Genomic DNA, 22223 nt, shown 5'->3' on the forward strand with positions numbered 1-22223 from the left:
TATACCGAGTGAGTGAGTGGGAACAGTGTGGGTAGGTCGAGAGCAGATCAGCGACGAGACTTTGCCTTTTTGAGGCTCTTCTGCATGAGTTTCTGGTCTTCCGGATTGTCGAGCGACACCAGGCCGTCGTCTGCGCCTTGAGCAGGCTCGCGCTCCTCGCTGTCGTCGTCATCTTGGTCATTGACCCTAGCGGCAGCGGCAGAGGTCTTGTTGGTGGCCTCGTTCTTGCTGTGCGCATTGTTCGAGGGCGGGTTGACCTTGAGCTTGCACACGAAGAAGCCGTCCAAGTTGTGCACGTGCGGGAAGATGCGTCGGGCGTACACCATGCGCTCGTCGAACTTGGCACGCCCGAACGACTTGAATCCGTCGCGGCCGAACTGGATGCCCGTGTCGACGATCTTGACGTTGCTCCTCTTGCGCAGCGCGTACTGGACCACCTCTTCGTTCTCCTCGACCATGACAGAGCACGTCGAGTAGACGACATAGCCACCCGTGCTCGAGCGCGGGTTGACCGAGTCGATGGCGCACAGCAGCAGCTGCTTCTGCAAATGCGTCAACAGCGCGAAATCACGCTCCGACTTGTTGACTTTGACCGATTGGTCCTTGTGGATCACCCCCGTGCCCGAACAGGGCGAGTCGAGCAACACCCTATCAAATCCGCCGATGACTTTGGGGAACTGACGCCCGTCGTAGTTGCACACGACGACGTTCTTGCAGCCGAGACGGTGGATGTTGGCGACGAGCGACTTGATGCGGTTCTTGTTCGAGTCGTTGGCAAAGACGGTGCCCGTGTTCTGCATGAGTGCGGACAAGTAAGTCGACTTGCCACCGGGAGCCGAGGCCATGTCAAGCACGCGCTCGTTGGGTTGCGGTGCCAACGCGATGCACGGCAAGAAACTCGAGGCGGCTTGCAGCATGTAGTGGCCCGCGAGGTATTCGGGCGTAGCACCGATGGGCACGCTCGACTCGAATACCTGCAGTCCGACTTTGCTCCAGGCACCGATGGGCTCCAAGTTAACACCGCGGTTGATGAGCGCCTGTGCAAGGTCTCGGCGACGCGTGCGCAGCGTGTTGGCTCGGATAGTGACGGGGCGCGGGGTTTCGTTGGCCTCGAAAAATTCGATGGCTTCGGCGGGAGTAAAGAGCTCGAAGAGCTTCTCGGCGAGGAAGGCGTTGTAACCGTAGTAGGTGCAAATGTCGGCAAGGAGCTGCTCGACGTATTCGGAGCGAGAACGTCCGTCGACGGCGAGTTTCTTAAAGTTCGACAAGACGGTGACGATTTCCTGAATACGCATGTGCACAAGCTGCAAGTCGGCGCCGCGTGACTTTTCGGCTTCACGCTCTTCCAAGGTAGGAAGCATGAACTCGGCGCCTTCACCTTCTTCCTCGTCCTCGTCTTCATCCTCGTCGTCTTCTTCAGCAGCTTCGAGGTCCTCGTCATCGAGCTCAACCTCGCCGCCCTCCTCACCTTCGAGGTCGTCGTCCTCGCCGAGATCGAATTCGTCACCAAGCTCTTGCTCAGAGCCATCCTCTTCATCGTCCAAATCCTCGGCATCCTCGTCGTCGTCCTCGTCTTGCTCGTCATCAGAGTCGAGCGAGAGACCTTGACTCTTGAGGAGCTCTTCGAGACGTTCAGCTTCTGCGAGCGCCTTCTTGCGCTGCCTCTCTGTGAGCTTGCCGTTCTTCGGCAGGCCGAGGGCCTCGAATGGGTCCTCCTCTTCGCCTGCCTCTTCATCGCCGTCCTCGTCGTCATCTTCGTCATCATCGCCCTCCAGCTCCTCCTCCTCATCCTCTTCAACAGGAACAGCAGAAGCCTTGGCCTTGCCGTTGACGCTCGCCTTCGAGCCCGAGCCCTTTGCTGTCCTTGATCCTGCTGCTGCTGCTGAAGAAGATGATGATGGACGGCTTGAGCCAAGCGCTTCTCTTGATGCGACCTTCTGCTTCTTAGCAGGGACGCTCGACTCTTGAGCCTTGCGCTTGCCCTTGTTGGCGGCGGAGGAAGGCGTGCGATCCTCGCGCAGAGGTTGAGGCGGTGCCTGCTTGTTCTTTGCTCTGCGACCCATTGTCTGGTATGTCCTGCGGCAGCAATGTCGGTGGAGGAGATGGTGAGCAGCAAGCAAAGTTCGCAACAAAGAAGACTTTTTTTGCCTTCTCGACACGAAACAGAAATTGAGAAGAAGAGGGTCTCTGCTCAGCTGCAAGCAAAGGAAAAATTTGGACTTCTTTCCTGCATCCGATTTCGCAAAATTTTTGGAGAAGAAGAAAAAAAAAGTGGGACAGGCAGACAGTGTAGGCCTAACACTCACTGGTGGTTCGAACCGATCTTCTCCCCATCGGGGCATTCGATGGCTTTTCGACTCGGATTCGGATTTTAGTGAGCAGAATCGACTCCGATCCGGATCCAAGCCTTTGGCTTTGGCTGACAGTCGACGGAAACAAGCGTCTACGCAGAGATGCAAATTCCGGTGTTCGGTCATACCACGTCCAGTTTGCGAAGCACGGACCTTGGTTTTGGTTTTGGCTTGGCTCGAGTCAACTCCACTTGAGGATGTGTTTCTTGACGAAGACTCGAAGCGTATATAACCTCAACCTTTATCTGTCCATTCGAGCGATCAGCATCAACCATATTAATCTCGACCGTCAGCCCATCATAGCTCACGGCAACCGGAACACACATCCAACATTCTAGCTCCTTCGCTTCTCCGCACGGCCGCTCGACCCAACCAGGCCGCTACTTTTGCTCTCCGCACATTTGCCTCTCTCTCTGCTGCAGCACCTCGTTTGCCCGCCGCATCTCCACCTCTTGCACGTCGCACCTTCACAACCGGCACCACCCTCACTTTTTCCCGCTCTAACATGTCGGCGCAAGACAGCTCCAAGAAGGACGGCTCGGCTGACTGGTCCAACAAGGACGGCCACTTCCGTCGTCAGGAATCGAGCTTCCGCACCACCATCGAAAAGGGCGGCAAGCACCAACCTGAGATCGGTCGATACCATCTCGTTGTCGCCCTCGCCTGTCCCTGGGCACACCGTGCGCTCATCGTCCGCAAGCTCAAGGGCATCGACCGTGTGCCCGACCTGCTCCCTGTGCACGTCGTAGACTCGCTCCTTGGTTCCGAGGGCTGGAGCTTCGTCCCCTACGAGGAGCCTAAGGGCTACGGCGTTCCCGGTACGGGCATCCACATCCCTGGCCACGAGAATAAGAAACGCATCCGCGAACTCTACCTCGCCGCGGACCCCAACTACTCGCAACGTTGCACCGTCCCCATCATCTGGGATAACAAGCTGCAGACCATCGTGAACAACGAATCGAGCGAAGTCATTCGCAACCTCAACTACGCCTTTGATGAATTCGTCCCCGAAGAGTTCCGCGGTCTCACCTTCTACCCCAAAGCGCACGCAAAGGAGATTGACGCTTTCCATGAATGGGTGTACCCGACCATCAACAACGGCGTGTACAAGTGCGGCTTCGCTACTTCGCAGGAGGCGTACGAGTCCAACGTCGGCCCGCTGTTCGACAGCCTCGACCGCGTCGAGAAGATGCTTTCCGACGGCAGGACGTATCTGTACGCCAACGCGCTGACGGAGGCCGACATTCGCCTGTATACCACCATTGTCCGCTTCGACCCGGTCTACTTTACTCACTTCAAGTGCAACTACCGAACCATCCGTGATGGCTACCCGCTGATCAACAAGTGGATGCAAAACCTCTACTGGAACAACCCGGCTTTCAAGGACACGACCGACTTTGACAGCATCAAGGCTCACTACTTCCAGAGCCATACCAACATCAACCCGCACCGCATCGTGCCTGAAGGTCCTGTGCCGCACATTCTCCCTCTGGACAAGTGAAAATAGGTTGCGCCGTTCGATTTGTAGTTCTTAGTCGTGCTCTGTTTCGTGTTGGAATGGGAAGCAATCCTCGAAAATGACCTTCGTTCCGCTGTCTGTGTCTGTGTGTCTTGTGTCTGTGACTGTGTCTACGTCTGTGTGACATCCAAGCCAAGCCCTAGCTCGGCCGTGAGATCCGCGACGTGCCTCTCCCTCTTCTCGAGTATGCTGGCGTACCTTATGCTCGCCTTCAGCTCGTTGCACGCCAAGTGGATCAGCTTGTCGACGCTAAACAGGCGCGACGTCAATGAGTGCGCCAGCCCGTAGAAAGCGGATGCCGAGCCGGTCGCCAGCAGCTCCTTCTCGTATAGCTTGAGGATCGCCATGGCGACGCGGAAGAGGATGACCATGCCTTCGACAAACATAACGTCCCACACGCGGAACAGCGTCTCGACGGGTAGGCAGTCGGTGTACAGCGACAGGAACCAGGCAAACGTGATGGCCGGCAGATCAACACCGAGGTCCAGAATGTGAGCGTGCAGACGTGGCATATGTTCCGCCACGAGCTCGATGAGCACGCGCTGATCCGCCTGCGACACGAGCAAGTGTGAGGTATAGTATTCGCTGGGCAGGATCTTTTCGATCAGGCACACGAGCACCCAAAACGCCTCCTCCTCGGTCGCATGCGTCAGCAGCAAGGTCGCGGCCAGATTGTTCATCCCCTGACAGTAGCCTGTGTCCGGATTGTACCAGCTAAACGCCACCAGCAACCGCCGCAGTTTAGGCACACCCTGCCCATCGCCACCAAAGTACACGTTGGTCGGCATCGTGCGATGCACATCCAAATCGATCTGCGTCAGGCACTCGTTGGTCTCCCCCTGATGGTCGGACAATAGCTCCTGGTAGCGTCCCGGCTCGGCAATGTCGTTGGCCCCGCTACACTCGGCCCAGATGCGTGCGCGGTAGCACAGCGGAATCCCCGTCTGGCACAAGGTCAAAAATTCGCGCCAGTCCTCCTTGCCACTCTTGGAGTCGCCCATGCGGTTGACACCCACCATGCCGGACGACCAGTCTTCTTCGGGCGCCTTTTCCGCTGACCCAAGCGCCTTGGCTCCGTCGGCAGCAGGCGCGCCGCCGCCAAACAGCGCCCCAGCCAGAAGCGCCTTGGTCTTGGATGTCGAGCTCGTCATCGAAGCAGAGGTACCATTGGTGCTGCTGACGCCATGATTACCGGTGCCAGCGCTAGCGACACCAGTCGCATCAGAAGCTGCCTGTAGACGCGCACGCCGGTGCTCGAGGAACGCATCCCATCGCTGCTTCTGCTCGATCTGCTGCGAATCGTGCATGTCTTTCAACTGCGTCAGCAATCGACGCACCGTGTTCGAGATGGACGGCAGCTCCACGTGCACTGTCCCACCTGCTTTGACCGGGCTGCTCGACCTTGAAGATGCATTCGACTGCGTGCCACGTCGATTTTTGGACGGACTGCTGCGCGAGGGCGAAGGCGACGGTTTGGAAACGGCACTGACGGGCAGCACTTCGGCTTGCACTGGCTTGCTGTCTGGCACCGTCAATAGCTTGCTGCGACGCTTAGCGCGCTTGGCATTCGTGCTGGCACTGTCCGCCGTTGCCGCACCATCGTCAGAGATGGCCCCTTCAGCAGCGGAAGCCGCTTCCGTCGACGGAGCAGGCGAGGCAGAGCGAGAGGCGGACACCAGCTGCACATCGTTGTGGTCCACCTGCGGAGCGATCAAAGAGCTGTTCGGCTTCTTGACCGCCCGCGACAGATCCAACTCGTCTTCGGACGAATCAGCGGTGTCGAGATCCGGATCGTTCTTATCGTCTTCGCTCGCGCTGTCCGAACCACCGCGGGCACGGATGCCCACCTTGATGCCTGTCAGAGTAGCCGGTGCTGGAGCTGACGCTTTCCTCGCCTGCCGGAGCAGCCGGATGTCGGCGTCGGTCGGATTGTAGATGAATCCGTAGCGGTCGGTGAGTACCTGAATGTCTTCTTCGCTCTCGCTATCCGTGTCCGAGTCGTCGGCGGCACGAACGACGATGGACGAATCTGCTATGATCGATGCTGCTTGTGTTGCACCTGTAGTGGGTGCTGCCGTGTTGGACGAGGCGTGCTCGGTCATGTTGGTAAAGCCAGGGACGGGCGCCTTGCCTCCATACACCTCAAACTCGTCGCCCGAGCTCTCTTCCTCGTCGAGCGTGCTGAGTCGTGCGGCATGTTTCTGTTTGGACGACAAGGGCGTGTCGTTGGCTGTCAGCGTGGCGGTGATACTGTTGTTGCTGTTGCTGCTGCTGCTGCTGCCGCCGCCGCCGCCGCTTTCCTTACTGCTCGCGATAGTGTCATTTCTTTTGGCTTGATCTTCGAGCTCCTTACTGCTGCTAGAGGCAATGCCGAGACCAGCGACGGCTCCCATCCCACTCTTGCGCCCCTTCTTCTTGCGTCGTACCAGCGTAGGAGGTGCTGCCTCGTTGGGCAAGATCGGCTCCAACTCGACGGCAGCGCTTGGAGGGCGTGGCGAGGGAGCACCGAGGATGGCAATGCCCTCGCCCGCTGAGAGTGACAGGGCCGGATCCGCGCTGCGACGATCAAATTGATACGTGTCGGGCAGACGTGTGACATTCGGCTGTGGCCCAGCAGGAGGTGGGGTCTCGGGCGCCGGTGACGAGCGTGTGTAGCGTCCAAAGGCTCTCGCGAAGGTCGATGCTGAGGCCACTTTTGACGTCTTGGATGCACTCACCGAGCGCTTTCCAGCTGCATCGGCGCCTCCTGCAGCAGTGCCCGCTGACGCGGCCATCTCGCGTCGACCGGGGCTGGTGACTTTGACCATGCTTTGGGCAGTGCTTGGCGCACCTTTGCGTGATGCACCGCCTCCGGACCATGGCAGCAAGCCGCTGGCCCAATCGCCGAGTCCACCACCTGTAGATGTGCTGGAAGAAGTGGACCTGGCGCGGGGCGATGCAACACTTGGCGACTTGGACGTGTGGAGCAACTTAGGAGAAGCAGGAGGCTGCGGAGACGATTTTACCGCGGCTCGGTGAAGAGACGAAGGACTGGTGCTGATGCTGTCAGCAACCGAAGCCGAGGACGACTTGAGGCTGCGTGATTCTGCCTCCTTGTCGTTGGTGGATGCAATCGAGATGGACAGTGACTTGCCGCGTTGGCGAGAGGAGCGAGTTGCGTCGACGGACGCCGTGGTCTTGTGCGATCGAACTGAGGGGCTGCGACCAGGAGAGGAAGCCTCTGCGGCACTGTATACACTCGAAGGCTTCAATGAGGGCGAGCGGGCGACGATCGAAGTGTTAGCGACGCCTTCGAGGTCGTCGAGCATGGCCTCTTGCAGCGAGTCAGGGAGAGCACGCTCTGTGCGATCGGGGGGAGGCTCGATGCCGGCCATCTCCTGGGCCATGCTTTGCTGTTGTTTGGCGATGCGTTTGCGCTTGAGCACCTCGGCATCCAGCACAGGCGCTCGGAGGAGGCTACGGTTGATCTGGCCTTGCTTGATGCCATTCTCAAGGCAGAGCTCGGTGAAGGCAGCCTCTCGCGATTCGTTGCGCTGCTGCACATGCTCCATTGTCTCTGCATGCTGTGCTCGTTCCTGTTCAGCGGCGGAGCGGAGCTTGTCGAGCTCGGCGTGCGCTTCTGCCAGTGCTCGTGAGAGCGCCTTTGTGAGCTGAAGGGCATACGACGGCGCTTGCTTGGTGTCTCTGCGGGCAGAGGACTTGGACGTCTTGACAGGCGTCGATTCGCGTGGCTGCTGTGCAGCGACGGGACGATGCGAAAGGGGTCCCGAGAGTGCCGACTCAAGATCGCCATCTCCTAGGCGATGGAGCTGCTGAAGCCAGTCGAGGGGGAATTCGACCTCTCGTGCCATATCATGGACTCGATGGCTTTGATGATTGGCACTGGTGGCAGAGCGCGAGCCGTTCGGGGTAGAGCTGCGTGGTCTGCGCCCTTCTGAGGGTGAAGCGGTACCGTCTCTGCGACTGGCGCGCGAGCTGGGTCGATCTAGATGGTGTTTGGGCATGGGTGTTTGATCTGGAGAAGCAGCCGATGCTGCCGTTTCAGTGGCGGTGGATGCACGAAGCTGCGAGGATCTGATGGGCTTTGGCGCGGGATAGTCTCGGTCAAAGATGCGGGGCGAAGAGGGTGTAGGCCCGCCAAAGAGCGAATCGTCGGGTAGAGAAGGCTCGTCGGCATCGTCAAATTGAAGATCGTAGCTGCTGACGCGACTTGTGCGTGGAATGTACGACGTCGACTGTTTGGCATCGATAGCATCGGCTCCGTTTGACGATGCTGCGTTTGCAGTACGCGAGTAAAAGACGTCGTCTTCGATGGTAGCGGGACGAAGACTGCCACCTCCTGTTGTTGTCGAGGAGGAGGAAGACGAGGAAGCGCCGTCGTGATGGTAGGAGGAAGTGCGGCTGACTGATCGTCTCTGGAGAGTCTTCTGCGACTCGACGCTGTAGTCGACTTTTGCTGCTTTGCGTTGACCCCAAATCGGACGATTCACCAGCGAAGATGGTCCAGGTGACTTTGTCGGCGACTCTCCGGCAAACAGCGGATGCGCCTGAGCGACGCTGGGTGCTCGAGCTGGCGAGGTCATCTTTCAGCCCGTGGATGCTGACGAGACAGATGGTCGGGGCGGCCGATGGATCGACCACTAGTTTGCGCTTTTGAGACTAGATGAGCAGAACAAAGAGAATGGTCGACATTGGTGCGATGGAGGTGCTTTGCTGTGATGTGAACGTGTGTTGACTGTAAGTGAAAAGCGGTTGAGATGAGATCGGAAGGGCCGAGCAGCAGCAATCGTGGTTGTCCGTCTCTGTCGTTGGTGAAGGAGAGCTGCAATGCGAGAGCGTGTGTGTCGTGAGGCAGTAAGGAAAGGCAGAGTGAATTTGGGTGAGTGTTGGTCTGAATTCAGTGTTTCATCAATGCGCGTCGGCGGTCGGATTTTCCTCGAACCAAATGTGGAGCTGTCGCTTTGGTTGGCAATCGGGGCTGACTGAGAATTTCTTACCCCGATTTCCTTGCAGCTCAGCCTTTCTCGCCCAAGCCAAGCGTTGCGATTTGGACCCTCTTGAGAGAGACTTTCTTCTCCGACGAGTATCGGATCCTTCGACTTTTCCTCCTCCTCCTCTTCCTTTGCCGTGCACCCTCCCTTCCCTCTCTACCTTCTCGCGCTCGCTATGGCGCCTTCGGTCGTTCCGCAATCGCCGGCGGGCGGTGCCGCTCTGCAGGCTTCCGCCGATGACCAGCTTACCATCGAGATGCTTGGCGCTGGTCAAGAGGTAGGTCGCTCCTGCTGCGTCCTCAAATACAAGGGCAAAACCATCGTATGCGACACAGGTGTGCACCCTGCATTCACCGGTATCGCCGCGCTGCCCTTCATCGACGAGCTTGATTGGTCCACCGTCGATGCCATCCTCATCACCCACTTCCACCTCGACCACGCCGCTGCGCTTACCTACATCATGGAAAAGACTAACTTCCGCGATGGTCACGGCAAAGTGTACATGACCCACCCAACAAAAGCCGTCTACCGCTTTCTCATGTCTGACTTTGTTCGCATCAGCAACGCCGGCAACGACGACAACTTGTTCGACGAAAACGAAATGCTCGCCTCGTGGCGCCAGATCGAAGCCGTCGATTTCCACCAGGATGTGTCCATCGCAGGCGGTCTGCGCTTCACTTCCTACCACGCCGGCCACGTGCTGGGTGCATGCATGTTTCTCATCGAGATCGCTGGCTTGCGCATCCTCTACACGGGAGACTTCAGTCGCGAAGAGGACCGACATCTAGTGCAAGCCGAGATCCCACCTGTCAAGCCCGACGTACTCATCTGCGAATCCACCTACGGCACACAGACCCACGAGCCTCGTCTCGACAAGGAGCATCGCTTCACTTCCCAGATCCACCACATCATCAAACGAGGCGGCCGAGTCCTCTTACCCGTCTTTGTGCTAGGCAGAGCCCAAGAATTGCTGCTGTTACTGGACGAGTACTGGGCGGCTCACCCGGAACTCCACAGCGTGCCCATCTACTATGCTTCGGCGCTCGCCAAAAAGTGTATCTCTGTCTACCAGACTTATATTCACACCATGAACGACCACATTCGCACGCGCTTCAACCGCCGAGACAATCCCTTTGTCTTCAAGCACATCTCCAACTTGCGCTCGCTCGAAAAGTTCGAGGACCGTGGGCCTTGCGTCATGATGGCCTCGCCCGGCTTCATGCAGTCCGGTGTATCGCGCGAGCTGCTCGAGCGATGGGCTCCCGACAAGCGCAACGGCCTGATCGTCTCAGGTTACTCGGTCGAGGGGACCATGGCGCGCAATATTCTCAACGAGCCCGACGAGATCATCGGCATGAACGGTCAAAAGATCCCACGCCGCATGTCGGTCAACTACATTTCCTTTTCGGCGCACGTCGACTTTGCGCAAAACTCGCGCTTCATCGATGAGATCAAGGCGCAGCATATCGTGCTTGTGCATGGAGAGCAAAACAACATGTCCAAGCTGCGAGCTGCGCTGCAAGCGCGCTTCAACGCACGCGGTTCGGATGTCAAGATTCACACGCCGCGCAACTGTGAGCCGCTCGTGCTCCAGTTCCGCGCGCAACGCACTGCCAAGGCGATCGGCACCATTGCTGCCAAGCCGCCGGCGCAGGGCGATGTGGTCGACGGTCTGCTCATCAGCAAGGACTTTGCCTACACGATTCTCGACCCAAAAGATCTGACGGATTTCACCGGCCTCACTACCAGCACCATCATCCAGCGTCAGCGTGTCGCGCTCGCGGTCAGCTGGGAGATGGTACGCTGGCACCTGCAGGGCATGTACGGTCGGCTTCAAGAGGGTGTGGATGCAGAAGAGGGGTTGCGAACGCTGCGCATCATGGGCGCGGTGGATGTGCGACAGAGCGCGCGCCACGAGTTGCTCGTCGAATGGGTCAGCAGCATTGCCAACGATATGGTGGCGGATAGCATCGTCGCGCTCTTGCTGGGTATCGACAGCGCGCCTTCGAGCGTCAAGATGACCATGCACAGTCACAAACATCACCATCACGATCACGACGCCAAAGCGGAAGGCTCGTCAGACGAAGATGTGGAGGAAGAGGCGCTGACACCGGCCGAGACTGCAGAGAGTTGGCCGGCTCATCCGTTTTCGGAAGCGGCGTTGCTGGCTGGCAGTGAAGCCAAAGCCAATGCTCCGACGGAAACGGAAGAGGTTGTGCGCCGCGATGCGTATCAGCTGGCAAAGATGGAGCACATGGCTGCGTTCTTGGAAGCGCATTTTGGGCAGGTGGAAGAGCTCGTCATTCCCGAAGCAGCACCTAGCACCGAGGAGATTGCAGAGGAGGCCGAGGCTGAATCAGAAGCCAAAGACGTAAACTCTACTCGGGTTGATGAGGAGGCGGATAATGCACAGCCAACGGACACCGAAGCAGACACAGACATGGAAGCCATCATATCGGACGCAGAAGCAAAAGAGGCCGTTGACGATGTCCCTGCCGGCTCGACGGCAGCAGAACCTACGGTTGCCTCACCGCCCGTCTCCATCGCCTCGCTGTTCGACGGCGCTCCGCGCCCCGCACTGCAGGTGTTCCTCGACGAAGCAGAGGCGGTGATCGACGTCGAGAACCTCGTCATCCTGGCCTCGTCCGAATCGTTCCGCAAGCGCGTTCAGCATCTGTGCACGCTCGCGCTGCGTTCCTTCACCTCGCTCTCCGATGCGTTCCACCTTCCGCAGCAGATCGGAACGTCGCTGTTCCAGGGCAAGCATAGCCAGCTGGCGAGCATTCCAGAGTTTGGCGACGAGAGGCCGGCAAAGATGGTCCGTATGTGAGAGAGGTTGGCCGAGAATTTGTATTTGTATCGTACTTTGGTTTTGTCAATCTCATTGGTTGCAAGTTGGGTGTTCTTTGAACGGAGGATTCAAAGCGAACGATCGTCGCAGGCGAGAGGAAGTGGGCGTGTGGTTTCGATGTGAGGCTGTAAGGTACAAGTACAAGTGCGATCGAGCAGGCGTGCAGATCGGACGAGGTGTGAGCTAAAAAAAGCGGGGGCGAGAGGCGCTCAAAGACCCTCCTCCTTGAGTCGGAGAGCTCGTGCTGGCTCCTCGATCTGTTCGTCACACGCAAAGCAGCGCAGCAGCAAAATACAACGACCAACACAGTCAGTACACATCGCCATCTCGGTGTCCAGTCAAGACGACCATCACGGCAAACGTACCTTTTTTACCAAATCCGACAGCTTCGCCTCGGAAGCCATATGGTCGAGCACGAGCGTCTGCTTGTTCTTGTACGTCACTTCGATCTTCTGCTGTGCGTCTGTGAGGACCGTCTTGGTCTTGATGTCCGGCAGATCCATTCCGGGCATGGGGGGTTTGGTAGGCATGCGCGCGAGGAGCAGGCGCATGGAGCGCGAGGCTTGCGAGGCGCTGAGCGGTGCGAATTCAAACGACATTGCTGTGATGTGTTTGAGCGAGGCAGCTGCTATCGACATGTTGGGCTGGCTTTGCGGGCGGGATGATCAGAGGGGAAAGGGTGTGTGGGTTAGGAGGCGTCTGGGAAGGAGGAGGAGGAGGAAGAGGGATGACGATTGAGAAGAAAGAAAAAGCTCAAATTGGGTTTCGGAAATCGGGAATTGATCTGTAACTAAATAGTAACGAAGCAACGTTTTGAGAACATTGGGATGTTCCAACGAGGTCCTTCTTCACGATCCATTCTCGGTCAAGAATCTATTGGACTTCCATCCCTCCTACCGTGCCAGGGGCGAGAACACGATGCGATGGTGAGCCTCCCCAAGCCATCCGCTCTGACCAGCTCCGCTAGCATCGACATCCTGCCCCGCGCCCATCTACCTTCACCGCTACCGCCTTTCTCCACTCCATCATGTTGCTACCAGTTCGGCCTCACAACGCTCCCTCAAGAAGCAGACGCCAGCCTTGACACAGATGTTGCCTCAATTCTGAGCCGACTCCTCACCCTCTCGCAGCTACTTGCGATCCCAACCCTGTTCGGAAGAGGTGACGGACAAGCATGGACGCATTCGGAGCAGCACTACCCTGCATTGCTGCAGTGGAAAGAGCAGCAAGTGCCTGCTCTACTCGCGCACGTGGAACAGCTGTTGGGCAAATTATCTGAAAGCAGCACTTCGGGTCTCCCACAGCCAGGCTCTCAGATTGTCGAACTCGTACTCGGCCACGTAGTTTGTGCCGTTGCGCGGTACATTTCACCAGGCAGCGTCGGTGTCGATTCCGAGTCGAGCAGTTCCCACAAAGTAACGCTAGAAGACGGTTGGACAAGCAGTGTATGCGACACCAAAGCCAGAAATGCTCTCGCTGCTTTGCGTTCCGGGTCCACTTCCACCCACCTCCCCGCGTCCTCGACGATCGCTAAAGCACTACTCACAGACTACATCAAGCCCATCTTCCGCGAAACCGCCGCCTCCTCCTCTGCCTCCACAAGCTCCGTCGACCCCACCACGGGACGCCTGAAACCCCCTGCGTCCGGAAGCCTCTTCATCTCGCACCTGGACGCCAATCTCGGCCAGCACCGTTTCAGCAGTGCAGGCGAAGACAGCGATGCTTCCAATCTCGCCCCGCAGCGGTTTGCGCTCCTAGTGTCACCCGAGACACTGCGCACGAGTGCAACGCAAGGGGTTGAGGAGGCAGGGGTGCAGAGTGTGGGGGAGAGGAACGAAGCGCTGGGCTGCGTGAACGTGTTGTCGTGGTGCGTGGATGCTTTGCGACTGGAGGGCGAAGCGGACTGGAGCGAGGTGTGGCCGCTGGTGGTGCCTCCGTTGTTGACACTGCTGGAGCATCCGCAGCCTCGGTGGAGGTTGAGGGGCAGTGTGATTGCGCATCGTCTGCTTCTCAAGCCCAGTCGGCCAGTAAAAGCAGAAGATGCAAACGCAACGGAGGGGAGAAGACACGAGGTGCTCGGGAACATGCTCGTGCGCACAGGAATCGGGAGCCTGCTCGAACGCGCATTGCACGTCAACCTGACGTATATCCACGACGAACAGTATGCGCCCGGCTTGCTCGAACAGTCGATCGGTGCGCTGAGACAGCTCGTCCTGCTCACTACCCATCCGATCAGCTATCGTGTGGTTGGGCAGACGCCGCCGCCGGATGCGGCTTGGTCATCGCTCGACGACTCGGAAGACGACTGCGGCAAGCGCAGGATGGATGCGCTGTTCCGGCTGGTCTCGGAAGCCATTCTCTCGACGTGGTCCTACTTGCCGCTCCCGCCTCACGGGACACGGCTGGGTCGCGAGCTGGTCAACGTCACCTGTTCGGCGTATCTGATTCTGGCGGACGACTTGGCGCCACCACCGCAAACACCACACACACGTGTAACGATCCTAGGCGGAGTAGCCAGATTTCTCGACGTATCGCTCGACTGGATCTTCCGCAGCTGGCTGTCCACCGTCGCTTTTGATCACACGGATCAGATCGCCTCCAGCATCGTCGTACTCAGCCTCGCTAACCGCTTGCTCTTTGGTAGCAGAGACTCTGACGTTCGACCGGACAACGAACCGTGGGGTCCCCGTCGGTTCACCAGTCTCATCTTGAGTTCGGTCGCCAAGTGCTGGATAAGCGCTCTGGAATCGCACCTTCGCGGTAGCACGCAGGCAGCGCTTGGGTGGGACGAGCTCGAGCACGGTCTGTCTACACTGTTGCGCAGGCTGTCGCAAATGGATGCATCGGTTGAATCGCGCTGGTCAGAATTGGTCAGGTTGGACCAGCGACTCGAAGGGCTCCTGCCGCCAGCGTGACCGCATTCACACATTCATATCCACAAACTTACAGGCTCAACCACACTCTCTCTCGTCGCTGTTTATCGTTTTGCAACAACTGAAATTCATAACTAATACCCCGCACGCCGACCGCGCTTACATACGCTCCAGCGGAGTGATCGTCAGCAAACGCAGCGCGGAACCCAGCACGTCCTTGCAGCAGCGGAAGACAAACAGACGCGCGAGCGCCAGCTCCTTCTCCTGCCCTTTGACCAACAAGAACTCCCAACAGCTCGAGATAAGGTGCGTCAATCGGAATGCGTACGTCACGATTGTCGAGGGCTGGTGGTCCTTCATGGCCGCCTTGACCGTGTCGGGCCACTGGGCAATGAGTAGGATCAGGTCGCGCGCCTTGGGCTCGCTGATGAGGTCGAGGTTGATGCTCGACAGGTCGAGATCCTCGGCGGGGAGTTCGAGGCCGTCCGAGTCTTTGGCCTTGCGCTCCACCGAGCAGAGGCGCACGTGGTTGTACTGCAGGTACGGCCCCGTGTCGCCCTCGAACGAGAGCATTCGGGACCAGTCAAAGTTGTAGTTGTTGATGCGCTTCGACGCCATGTCCTGGATCTTGACCGCGGTCATGCCCACAATGTCGGCGGTTCGCTCCGGGTCCGCGATCTGCGCGTACTTGGCCTCGTTGGCCTTCATGACCTCGTGCATCTTGTCGCGCGTCTCGTCGAGGATGTTGTCCAGGAACACCACGGTTCCCTTTCGCGTCGACATGCCCAGGATCATACCAAAGTTGATGTGCAGCAGACGCGAGGCCTCTTTCTGCGCCCACGGGTAGCCCATCATCTCGAGCACTTTGAAGAACTGCGCAAGATGCAAGTCCTGCTGCGAAGCGACGACGTAGATCATCTTGTCAAACCCTTTCCCGCCGAAGCTCTTGTCGAATCGCTGAGCCGCCTCGGCAATGTCTCGGGTGATGTAGAGCGGCGTGCCGTCCTTGCGCTCGATGACGGCCTTCTCGAGTTTGTAAGCGGTCATGTCGGCCAAGAGGGCGCCGTTCTCTTCGCGTGTGACAAAGGGCAGCTTTTTCAGCTGTTCGAGCGACTTTGCGAGGTTCTCCTTCTTGACCTGCGACTCGCCCGAGTAGACGTCGAATGTGATGTTGAGTCGCTCGTAGACCTCGATGTACTTCTTGATGGAAAGGTCGCGGAATTTCTGCCACAGAGCCAGGCACTCCTCGTCGCCGTCCTCCATGCCCTTAAAGTATCGACGGGCCTCTTCGTGGATCTTCTCACCCTGGCCGTCCTCCTCCACGCTGGCGAGCTGGTTGACCTTGACATACACGTCGAACAAGGTGTTGACAGCGTCGTCCTGCAACCGCTGCTCATCGCCAAACAGCTTCCAACCCACGGCAAGCAGACCAAACTGCTTACCCCAGTCGCCGAGGTAGTTGTACTTCTGTACGTTCCAGGCGTTGGCCTTGTACAGGTTGGCGAGGAAGGCGCCGATGATGGTGGAACGCAGGTGGCCGGCATGGAAGGGCTTGGCGATGTTGGGCGAGGAAAACTCGACGATGATGTTCTTGCCCTCGCCGTCGCGGTTGGTGCCATAGCTTGGCTGGGTGTTACCGTGCTCGTCACGGGGAGCGCCGTAGCCGTGGGTCATGACGTGGACGGTTTGCAGCGTGAGCTTGATGAGCGTCTTGTCGTTCAAAAAGTAGTGCAAGAAGGGACCCTTTGCCTCGACTTTGGACAGGAACTCGTTGGGCTTAAAAGCTGCAGCCGCCTTCTCCGAGATCTCGTTGGGCTTGCCCGGCAGCTTGAATCGAGGCACAGCAACCGTGTAGTCGCCTACTTTGCCCGTACCGACAGCAGCGTGCGCAGCGTTGATGTCCACGTCGAGCGACGAAGAGACATGCTGGGCAATGGCGATTCGGAAGCTGTCGAGAGGAGCACGCTTGGTATCTGTGCCGGCGAGGATGGGTAGCTGGGGCAGCTCCGAGAGGAAAGGAGCACCGTTGAACGAGGCCGGGGAGGGCACGAGGGCGATGTTTGCAGAAGCCATAGTGGAGGTAGAGAAATGCAGATGCGCTGGCGGTTTGATATCAAAAGCAGCTCGCGATCCAAAAAAGGAGGATGAAGCAAGGAAGGTGGAGGTGGAATGAGGTGAGCGGAGGCGGAAGGTGGAAGCCAGACGTCGAACGGTGAATGCGGAAATGGTGTACGAGAGTCCAAAACGCCCCAAGAATGGCAGCGGGCGTCTGTGATGCGGTTGAGTTGAGGATGGAGTCTTTTATGTTGCGCAAGGGCGTCCTTGTTTGAATTTGAAACGCGTCGAGACGAGTCAGACGATGGCGTATCGTTGATGACGATGATGATGGTGACGATGATGGTCGAGCACGATAGGACAGGACGAGGAGGAGGCAATCTCCAAATCTTTTTTCTTCTCACATGATTGAAATCCAAAAAGCTGAATTTTGTGGGAGTCAGACAGTGCATTCTCAACAGCGTCACCGCCGATTTCTGACTCGACTCAACCCGATTTCAGCCAGTGTTTCTCACGTGATCATGACTCCTGCCGCACGCGTCACAGGCTCGTTCAACACAACAGACTCCCTCCAAAATGGATTAAATTTCATAAAAGCGAGAATTATTCGCAAGAAAAGATGTCACGAAAAGAAGCAATCTTGGATTTCGAAACGCGAACAACAGAGCCAATTCCAGCCGCGATTCGAGTTGTTTGCTCGACTGTGGGACCATCTCATCGTGCGTTTCAGCCACCACCACCACCACCATCCGTCACCGAGTCTAAGCCATCGTCTATCCACCCTCTTGATACCCCTGGATCATACCCACTCTCTTCTCTCTTCTCTCTTTGTCGTGTGGAAGTTTTCTCACCACCACTACCGCTTCGCTTCGTACGCAATCAAACGGATCTGCTCGCACACATATACCTGAACAATGGTCGTCCAACGAACGCCACCACCGGTGCGAAGATCTCCACGAAAGGGAAGCGCGCCGCCTTCCGACACCCCGCTCTCTCAAACAGCACGCTCGCAACATGGGGCCAAGGTCGTCTCCTCAACACCTTCAACTGCATCGCGAGCCGAGCCATCCACTCCAGTCGCACATCCCGCCGCCTCCGACTTTCCCAGCCTCGACCAGATGGCCGCCGTGTCCAAGGAGCAGCGCTCGGCATCTCGTCCCACTGCCAACCGCGCCGCGTTTGCCGCCTCCTTCCCCGCTGCCACAAGCTCCAATCTTGTACCCAGCTCCCTTCCCCGGCCTGCAGCTCAGGTGCGCAGCATCCAATCAGACAACCAGCATGACGACCATCAGCGTTCTCGCGTAGCACGCAGCTCGCTCACCAATGGCGCTATCCAACGCGTCCGTCAACAGGCAGGCGATGAGACTCCACTCGGTGTTTCTCAGGCAAGGGCTGCTCGCCAGGCACTCGCTGCTTCTGGCTCCACCTCGAAAGCAAACACGTCTCTGCTTGCCGATGACAGCGGCGACAGCACTGCTCAGCTTATTCCGGGTCGTCGTGAGGCTGCACTCGATCCACTCCTCGCCATTATCGATGTCGAGAATCCGCAGATGCCCCGCCTGTCCTCAGCACCGCCTCCACAGCCTTCCGCCCACAACGATCCTGCTGATGCGGCGGCTGCAGACACCTCGTCCGCGTCCCAGGCTTCCATCTTTGGCACAGCCAATCGCCGTAATGGACGCGACCAGCCCGTTGGCGCAGCAGCCAGCGCAGGCACCGCCTACGATTTCAGCAAATACCTCGACGGAGAGCTTGATCCTTTCAACCGTGCCTCGCGTGCCAACCCACGTCGCGAGTCGCGTCCCTTGTCAGCTCAGCCGCCCCAGGAACAAGACGACGATGCTGCCGACACTTCGGGAGATACCACCGCGCGTGGAGCCCTCGCTGCTCCTCCCACCAAAGCTGTCACGGCCGCGGCGCCCATCGAATCCACCCCGCTGTTGAGTCGTGTCAAAGCAGCAGCTGCTACCACCACACCACGCATGAGTCCGCATGCCAGCCCCAGCGTCTCGAGCCGCAAACTTGCCCACCTCTCTTCGCTCGCCAATGGCCACAATACACCAACTGCTGGAAATGGTGCCCAGTCTGCGGCCGCTGCTATCACCGTTGACGCCTCTACCGCCTCCCTCTCTCACCAACGCTTCGACTATTCTGCGCGCACCGACCGTATCCAGACCATGGAGCTTGGCGAACTGCGCAAGAAGGCCACCACCCTCTCGCGCCAGCTCGCGGCAGCTCACGACGCGCTTGCTTCGGCAAAGGAAGAGTCCGAAGGCTGGGCGTCCGAGTGCACTGGCCTGCAAGAGCAGCTCGCCGCGTTGAAAGCGACGCACACCAATGCCATTGCACGCGAATCCCGTGCGCGCGCCGAGCTGCAGGTGCGTCTCCACCAGTACAAGATCGAAGCGGACGATCGTGCCTGGAGGTTGCTCGCGCAGAAGAGGCAGGCGTGTGTCATTGACGTTGCGCTCCAGCACGCCAAGAACGAAGCTACGTTTCACGAGGGCAGGTATCATGCCACCGAGTCGGAGCTTGAGGCGCAGAAGGACGAGTTGCGCATCCGGCTGATGTTGGAGAAGAAGCGTGCCGATTTGCTCGCTATGCATGTCAAGGTGGCGATCCGCGACAGTGCGCGGTTGAAGAAGAGGCTAGGTATCAAGTCGGCGGCGCTGCTCGAACTGCAGACCGAGAACGAGAGGCTGGCGGAACAGTTGGAGGAGACGCGTCGGTCTGGACGCTCAGCCGGCCGAACCGGAGAGGACGAGGCGACACTCAGGCAGCAGCTCGAAGAGGCACAGGCTGAAATCGAGGCTTTGAACGAACGCGATGCCATGATGGCCGAGACGCGCAAGACGTGGAAGGCCGAGCGCAAGCAGCTGTTGGCGCAAGTTGAGGAGCTTTCCTCGGCAGCATCGGCTCCTGTCCATGTCGCTCGGCCAGCAGAAGCACCCCGAGCGCTCAAAACGGCGGCCAGATCGCTCGTTGCCCCACAGATGCTGCCCCCGTCGTCGCCCGTATACGCAAAGAAAAAGAGACCCATGCAGGGCGCCTCGGAACTCGAACCTCCCTCCGAAGACGACGAAGCCGACCGACGTGCGGTGGCCGCTACCACTGCACTGGCACGCAGCAAAGGCGCTGCGGCGGCCAAGACCATGTTGCCGCTCGTTCCGTTTGCGCAGACTGCTGCTGGCCATGGCAAGAAGACGGTCAAGGCAATCCCCAGGGCGGCTGTGGCGGCACCTGCTGCTGCTGCTGCCAAGACCAAGTCGAAGAATTGGCGCGACGAGGTCGCCATCACCGATTCGTCGGAGGAAGACGATTCGGACGACGGTGGCAAGCGCAAGACCAAGTCCAAGAGCAACGGCGCCGTTAAGCGAGGCAGTGCCAAATCCACCGCAGCAACGCGCAAGACGAAACCCTCCTCCATGCCGATCGAGTACGACGACCAGACGGCCGATCCGTCCGCTACGCCTATCATCCGCACGAAACGCACCGCTGCTGCCGCCGCCGCGGATAGCGAGGACGAGCACGCCGGCCCCGCAGACTCCAGCGTGCTGGGAGCCAAGTTTGGGCGCGACCGCACCAACCTCGCCCTGTCCACCAAGCCCAGCCTAAAACCCGCTGCTGCGAGCAAGGTCGGCGGCGCAGCAGAGGCGGGCAAGAAGAAGAAGCGCAAGCTGTTGGGCGGAGGAGGAGGCGCAGGGGCCATGCAATGGGGGGACGCGGCCGGGTTGGCGCCCAACTTTGATATCCCGCTGGAGCTGAGTCCGATCAAGGGTGGGACCGCGGGCGCCGGGAAGGCTGCTGCGGGAGGCGCGGCGTTTTTGGCTGGGTTCGGTCTGCCCGGAAGGAACCCTTTTGCGTGAGCATGCGAACCTGGTTCTGGAGTTCAAGTAACGCTGAATCGGAAATGGATGGTGCTAGCTTTTTCGATTGATTGCAGCGGTGACACTCTGTGAGCATGTGACGTAGACGAGATCGTGAGTGTTTGGAGTGTGCTCGGGAGGGGTTTTATTCGAAGATAGCGCTTGGCGCGCACCTTTGCGTGTAGCTATGCGTAGCAGCAATCTTTGTTGCCACGCCATGCAAGTGGCAGAGTGGAGCAGGAGCAATGAAATCAAGAGTGGGATCGTGGCGAGCTCAATTCCACGCCTGTTATTCACAAAGGTTCACGCTTGGACAACGTCAAACAAGGCGAGATCGACAAACAGGCAAGCAGGTTGTCCATTTCGGTAGATAGTTGAGCAAAGAGTAAAATAAAGAAAGCTGTGATGTGGTTCGAGGATCAAGCGCTGTACCCAGCAGCCACGATGTTTGCCTGAACAGCATCCTCGGTTTCGTCGGCGGGATAGCCAGAGGTAAGGACTCCCTCGTAGAACGTTCCCTGTCCGAAGTTGGAGTTGTCTCCGCCAATGCCCAGGATAATAGCACCCTCCTTCTTCATGGGGTAGTACCCGTTCGGTCTCTGCCCACTGTAGTGGGTGGTCAACCCACCGGACTGCGAATCTCCGGCCCTGATCGCCCAGAGGTTGCTCGAGTCTCCCTTGACCACGGCGGTAAGGAAACGAGAGGTAACACTGGGATCGTTGGTGTTCTGCTTAGGGTCGTAACCGGAGAAAAGGCCGTCTTCCATATCTGCCATCACCCACGGCCCGTTTCCTGCACCAGAGCCCCAGTAGGTGCTATCGCCAAAGTAGATGGCTTCCATTTTGCCTGCTCCCGTGTCGAGGTTGTTGGTTTCAGCGTTGCCGTAGTCGAAGCAGCAGCCTGTCCAAAACAGAAAACAAAAAAGAGTTTAGAAAGTATTCAATAATCAGGCGCCATTTCGCAGAGAACTGTGCCAAGTTGAGATACTCACCCGAGTTGTAGTGTGTGCCGTCGAAGACTGCGTAGATACCTTCAGCGTCGTTGCCCGTAGCGATGCCATTGGTGTTGTCGTTGCGGTAGCCGACACCGGGTGAGACGAAGACACCGTACGCCTTTTGGCCGTTGAGGGTGATCGGAGCCGCAGTGGCCGTCGCCAGGTAGTCGCCGCCGGCCGCACCGCCGTCGGGAGCGAGCGTCAGGTGGTTGCCGCGTCCGGACTGGTCGAAGATCTCCTGGATGTGGCAGGTGGTGTCGCCGCAGAAGTTGTCTTGCGAGGCAGCGTCGGCAACACCGCCAGCGAAGAGCGGGGTGATGTCGCGCACCGAGTTGTCCGAGGCACGGATGACCGAGTACAGCGGGCCGGTGTAGGCCGAGTAGAGCGCACGCGTAGTGCTGTGTGCGGCAACGCACGGCGTGCCGCCCGAGGCGTAGATGTCGCAGGGTGCGCCACCGCTCAAGCTCACGGTTGGGATGGCGTAGACGCCGCTGGCAAGCGTAACGGCCGCGAGAAGTGCAGCTTTGTTGAAAGTCATGGCGGGCTCGAACAAGCGGTACTGGGTGCAAGGAGGAGGGGTAAAAGGTTGAGGCTAGGTAGCGTCAAGCAGAGAAGGGAGGGGAGAGGGGCGGGCTCTGAGCTTGGGAAGATGCGGTCTGACCGTCATGGTTCCTGGACGATAGGAGCTGCTTTTTATGCATTTCGAGAAGGGCCTACTGGCT

The 22223-nt window shown here is 58.6% G+C and overlaps 9 protein-coding genes across 9 annotated transcripts; 4 read left to right on the forward strand and 5 right to left on the reverse strand.

Moving 5' to 3' along the window:
- Nucleotides 1-47: 47 nt before the first annotated feature.
- Nucleotides 48-2063, reverse strand: EX895_004259 (uncharacterized protein; the record flags this gene model as incomplete). Its single annotated transcript, XM_029884855.1, has 1 exon — nucleotides 48-2063. One exon carries the CDS (start codon nucleotides 2061-2063, stop codon nucleotides 48-50), a length of 2016 nt encoding a protein of 671 aa, XP_029738605.1.
- A 793-nt stretch (nucleotides 2064-2856) lies between these two features.
- EX895_004260 (uncharacterized protein) lies at nucleotides 2857-3852 on the forward strand (the record flags this gene model as incomplete). Its single annotated transcript, XM_029884856.1, has 1 exon — nucleotides 2857-3852. One exon carries the CDS (start codon nucleotides 2857-2859, stop codon nucleotides 3850-3852), a length of 996 nt encoding a protein of 331 aa, XP_029738606.1.
- Nucleotides 3853-3980: 128 nt separating this feature from the next.
- Nucleotides 3981-8453, reverse strand: EX895_004261 (uncharacterized protein; the record flags this gene model as incomplete). The annotated part of the gene is made up of 1 exon (XM_029884857.1): nucleotides 3981-8453. The coding sequence occupies one exon, from the start codon at nucleotides 8451-8453 to the stop codon at nucleotides 3981-3983; it is 4473 nt and encodes a 1490-aa protein (XP_029738607.1).
- Nucleotides 8454-9036: 583 nt separating this feature from the next.
- Nucleotides 9037-11691, forward strand: EX895_004262 (uncharacterized protein; the record flags this gene model as incomplete). Its single annotated transcript, XM_029884858.1, has 1 exon — nucleotides 9037-11691. One exon carries the CDS (start codon nucleotides 9037-9039, stop codon nucleotides 11689-11691), a length of 2655 nt encoding a protein of 884 aa, XP_029738608.1.
- Nucleotides 11692-11921: 230 nt separating this feature from the next.
- Nucleotides 11922-12311, reverse strand: EX895_004263 (uncharacterized protein; the record flags this gene model as incomplete). Its single annotated transcript, XM_029884859.1, has 2 exons — nucleotides 11922-11969; nucleotides 12078-12311. The coding sequence occupies 2 exons, from the start codon at nucleotides 12309-12311 to the stop codon at nucleotides 11922-11924; spliced, it is 282 nt and encodes a 93-aa protein (XP_029738609.1).
- A 324-nt stretch (nucleotides 12312-12635) lies between these two features.
- Nucleotides 12636-14627, forward strand: EX895_004264 (uncharacterized protein; the record flags this gene model as incomplete). The annotated part of the gene is made up of 1 exon (XM_029884860.1): nucleotides 12636-14627. The coding sequence occupies one exon, from the start codon at nucleotides 12636-12638 to the stop codon at nucleotides 14625-14627; it is 1992 nt and encodes a 663-aa protein (XP_029738610.1).
- A 117-nt stretch (nucleotides 14628-14744) lies between these two features.
- Nucleotides 14745-16658, reverse strand: EX895_004265 (uncharacterized protein; the record flags this gene model as incomplete). Its single annotated transcript, XM_029884861.1, has 1 exon — nucleotides 14745-16658. One exon carries the CDS (start codon nucleotides 16656-16658, stop codon nucleotides 14745-14747), a length of 1914 nt encoding a protein of 637 aa, XP_029738611.1.
- Nucleotides 16659-17554: 896 nt separating this feature from the next.
- EX895_004266 (uncharacterized protein) lies at nucleotides 17555-20506 on the forward strand (the record flags this gene model as incomplete). The annotated part of the gene is made up of 1 exon (XM_029884862.1): nucleotides 17555-20506. The coding sequence occupies one exon, from the start codon at nucleotides 17555-17557 to the stop codon at nucleotides 20504-20506; it is 2952 nt and encodes a 983-aa protein (XP_029738612.1).
- Nucleotides 20507-20925: 419 nt separating this feature from the next.
- Nucleotides 20926-22039, reverse strand: EX895_004267 (uncharacterized protein; the record flags this gene model as incomplete). Its single annotated transcript, XM_029884863.1, has 2 exons — nucleotides 20926-21407; nucleotides 21499-22039. The coding sequence occupies 2 exons, from the start codon at nucleotides 22037-22039 to the stop codon at nucleotides 20926-20928; spliced, it is 1023 nt and encodes a 340-aa protein (XP_029738613.1).
- Between the last annotated feature and the right edge of the window lie 184 nt (nucleotides 22040-22223).

The sequence above is a fragment of the Sporisorium graminicola genome, chromosome SGRAM_3 (assembly GCF_005498985.1).
Source record: "Sporisorium graminicola strain CBS 10092 chromosome SGRAM_3, whole genome shotgun sequence".
NCBI lineage: Eukaryota > Fungi > Basidiomycota > Ustilaginomycetes > Ustilaginales > Ustilaginaceae > Sporisorium > Sporisorium graminicola.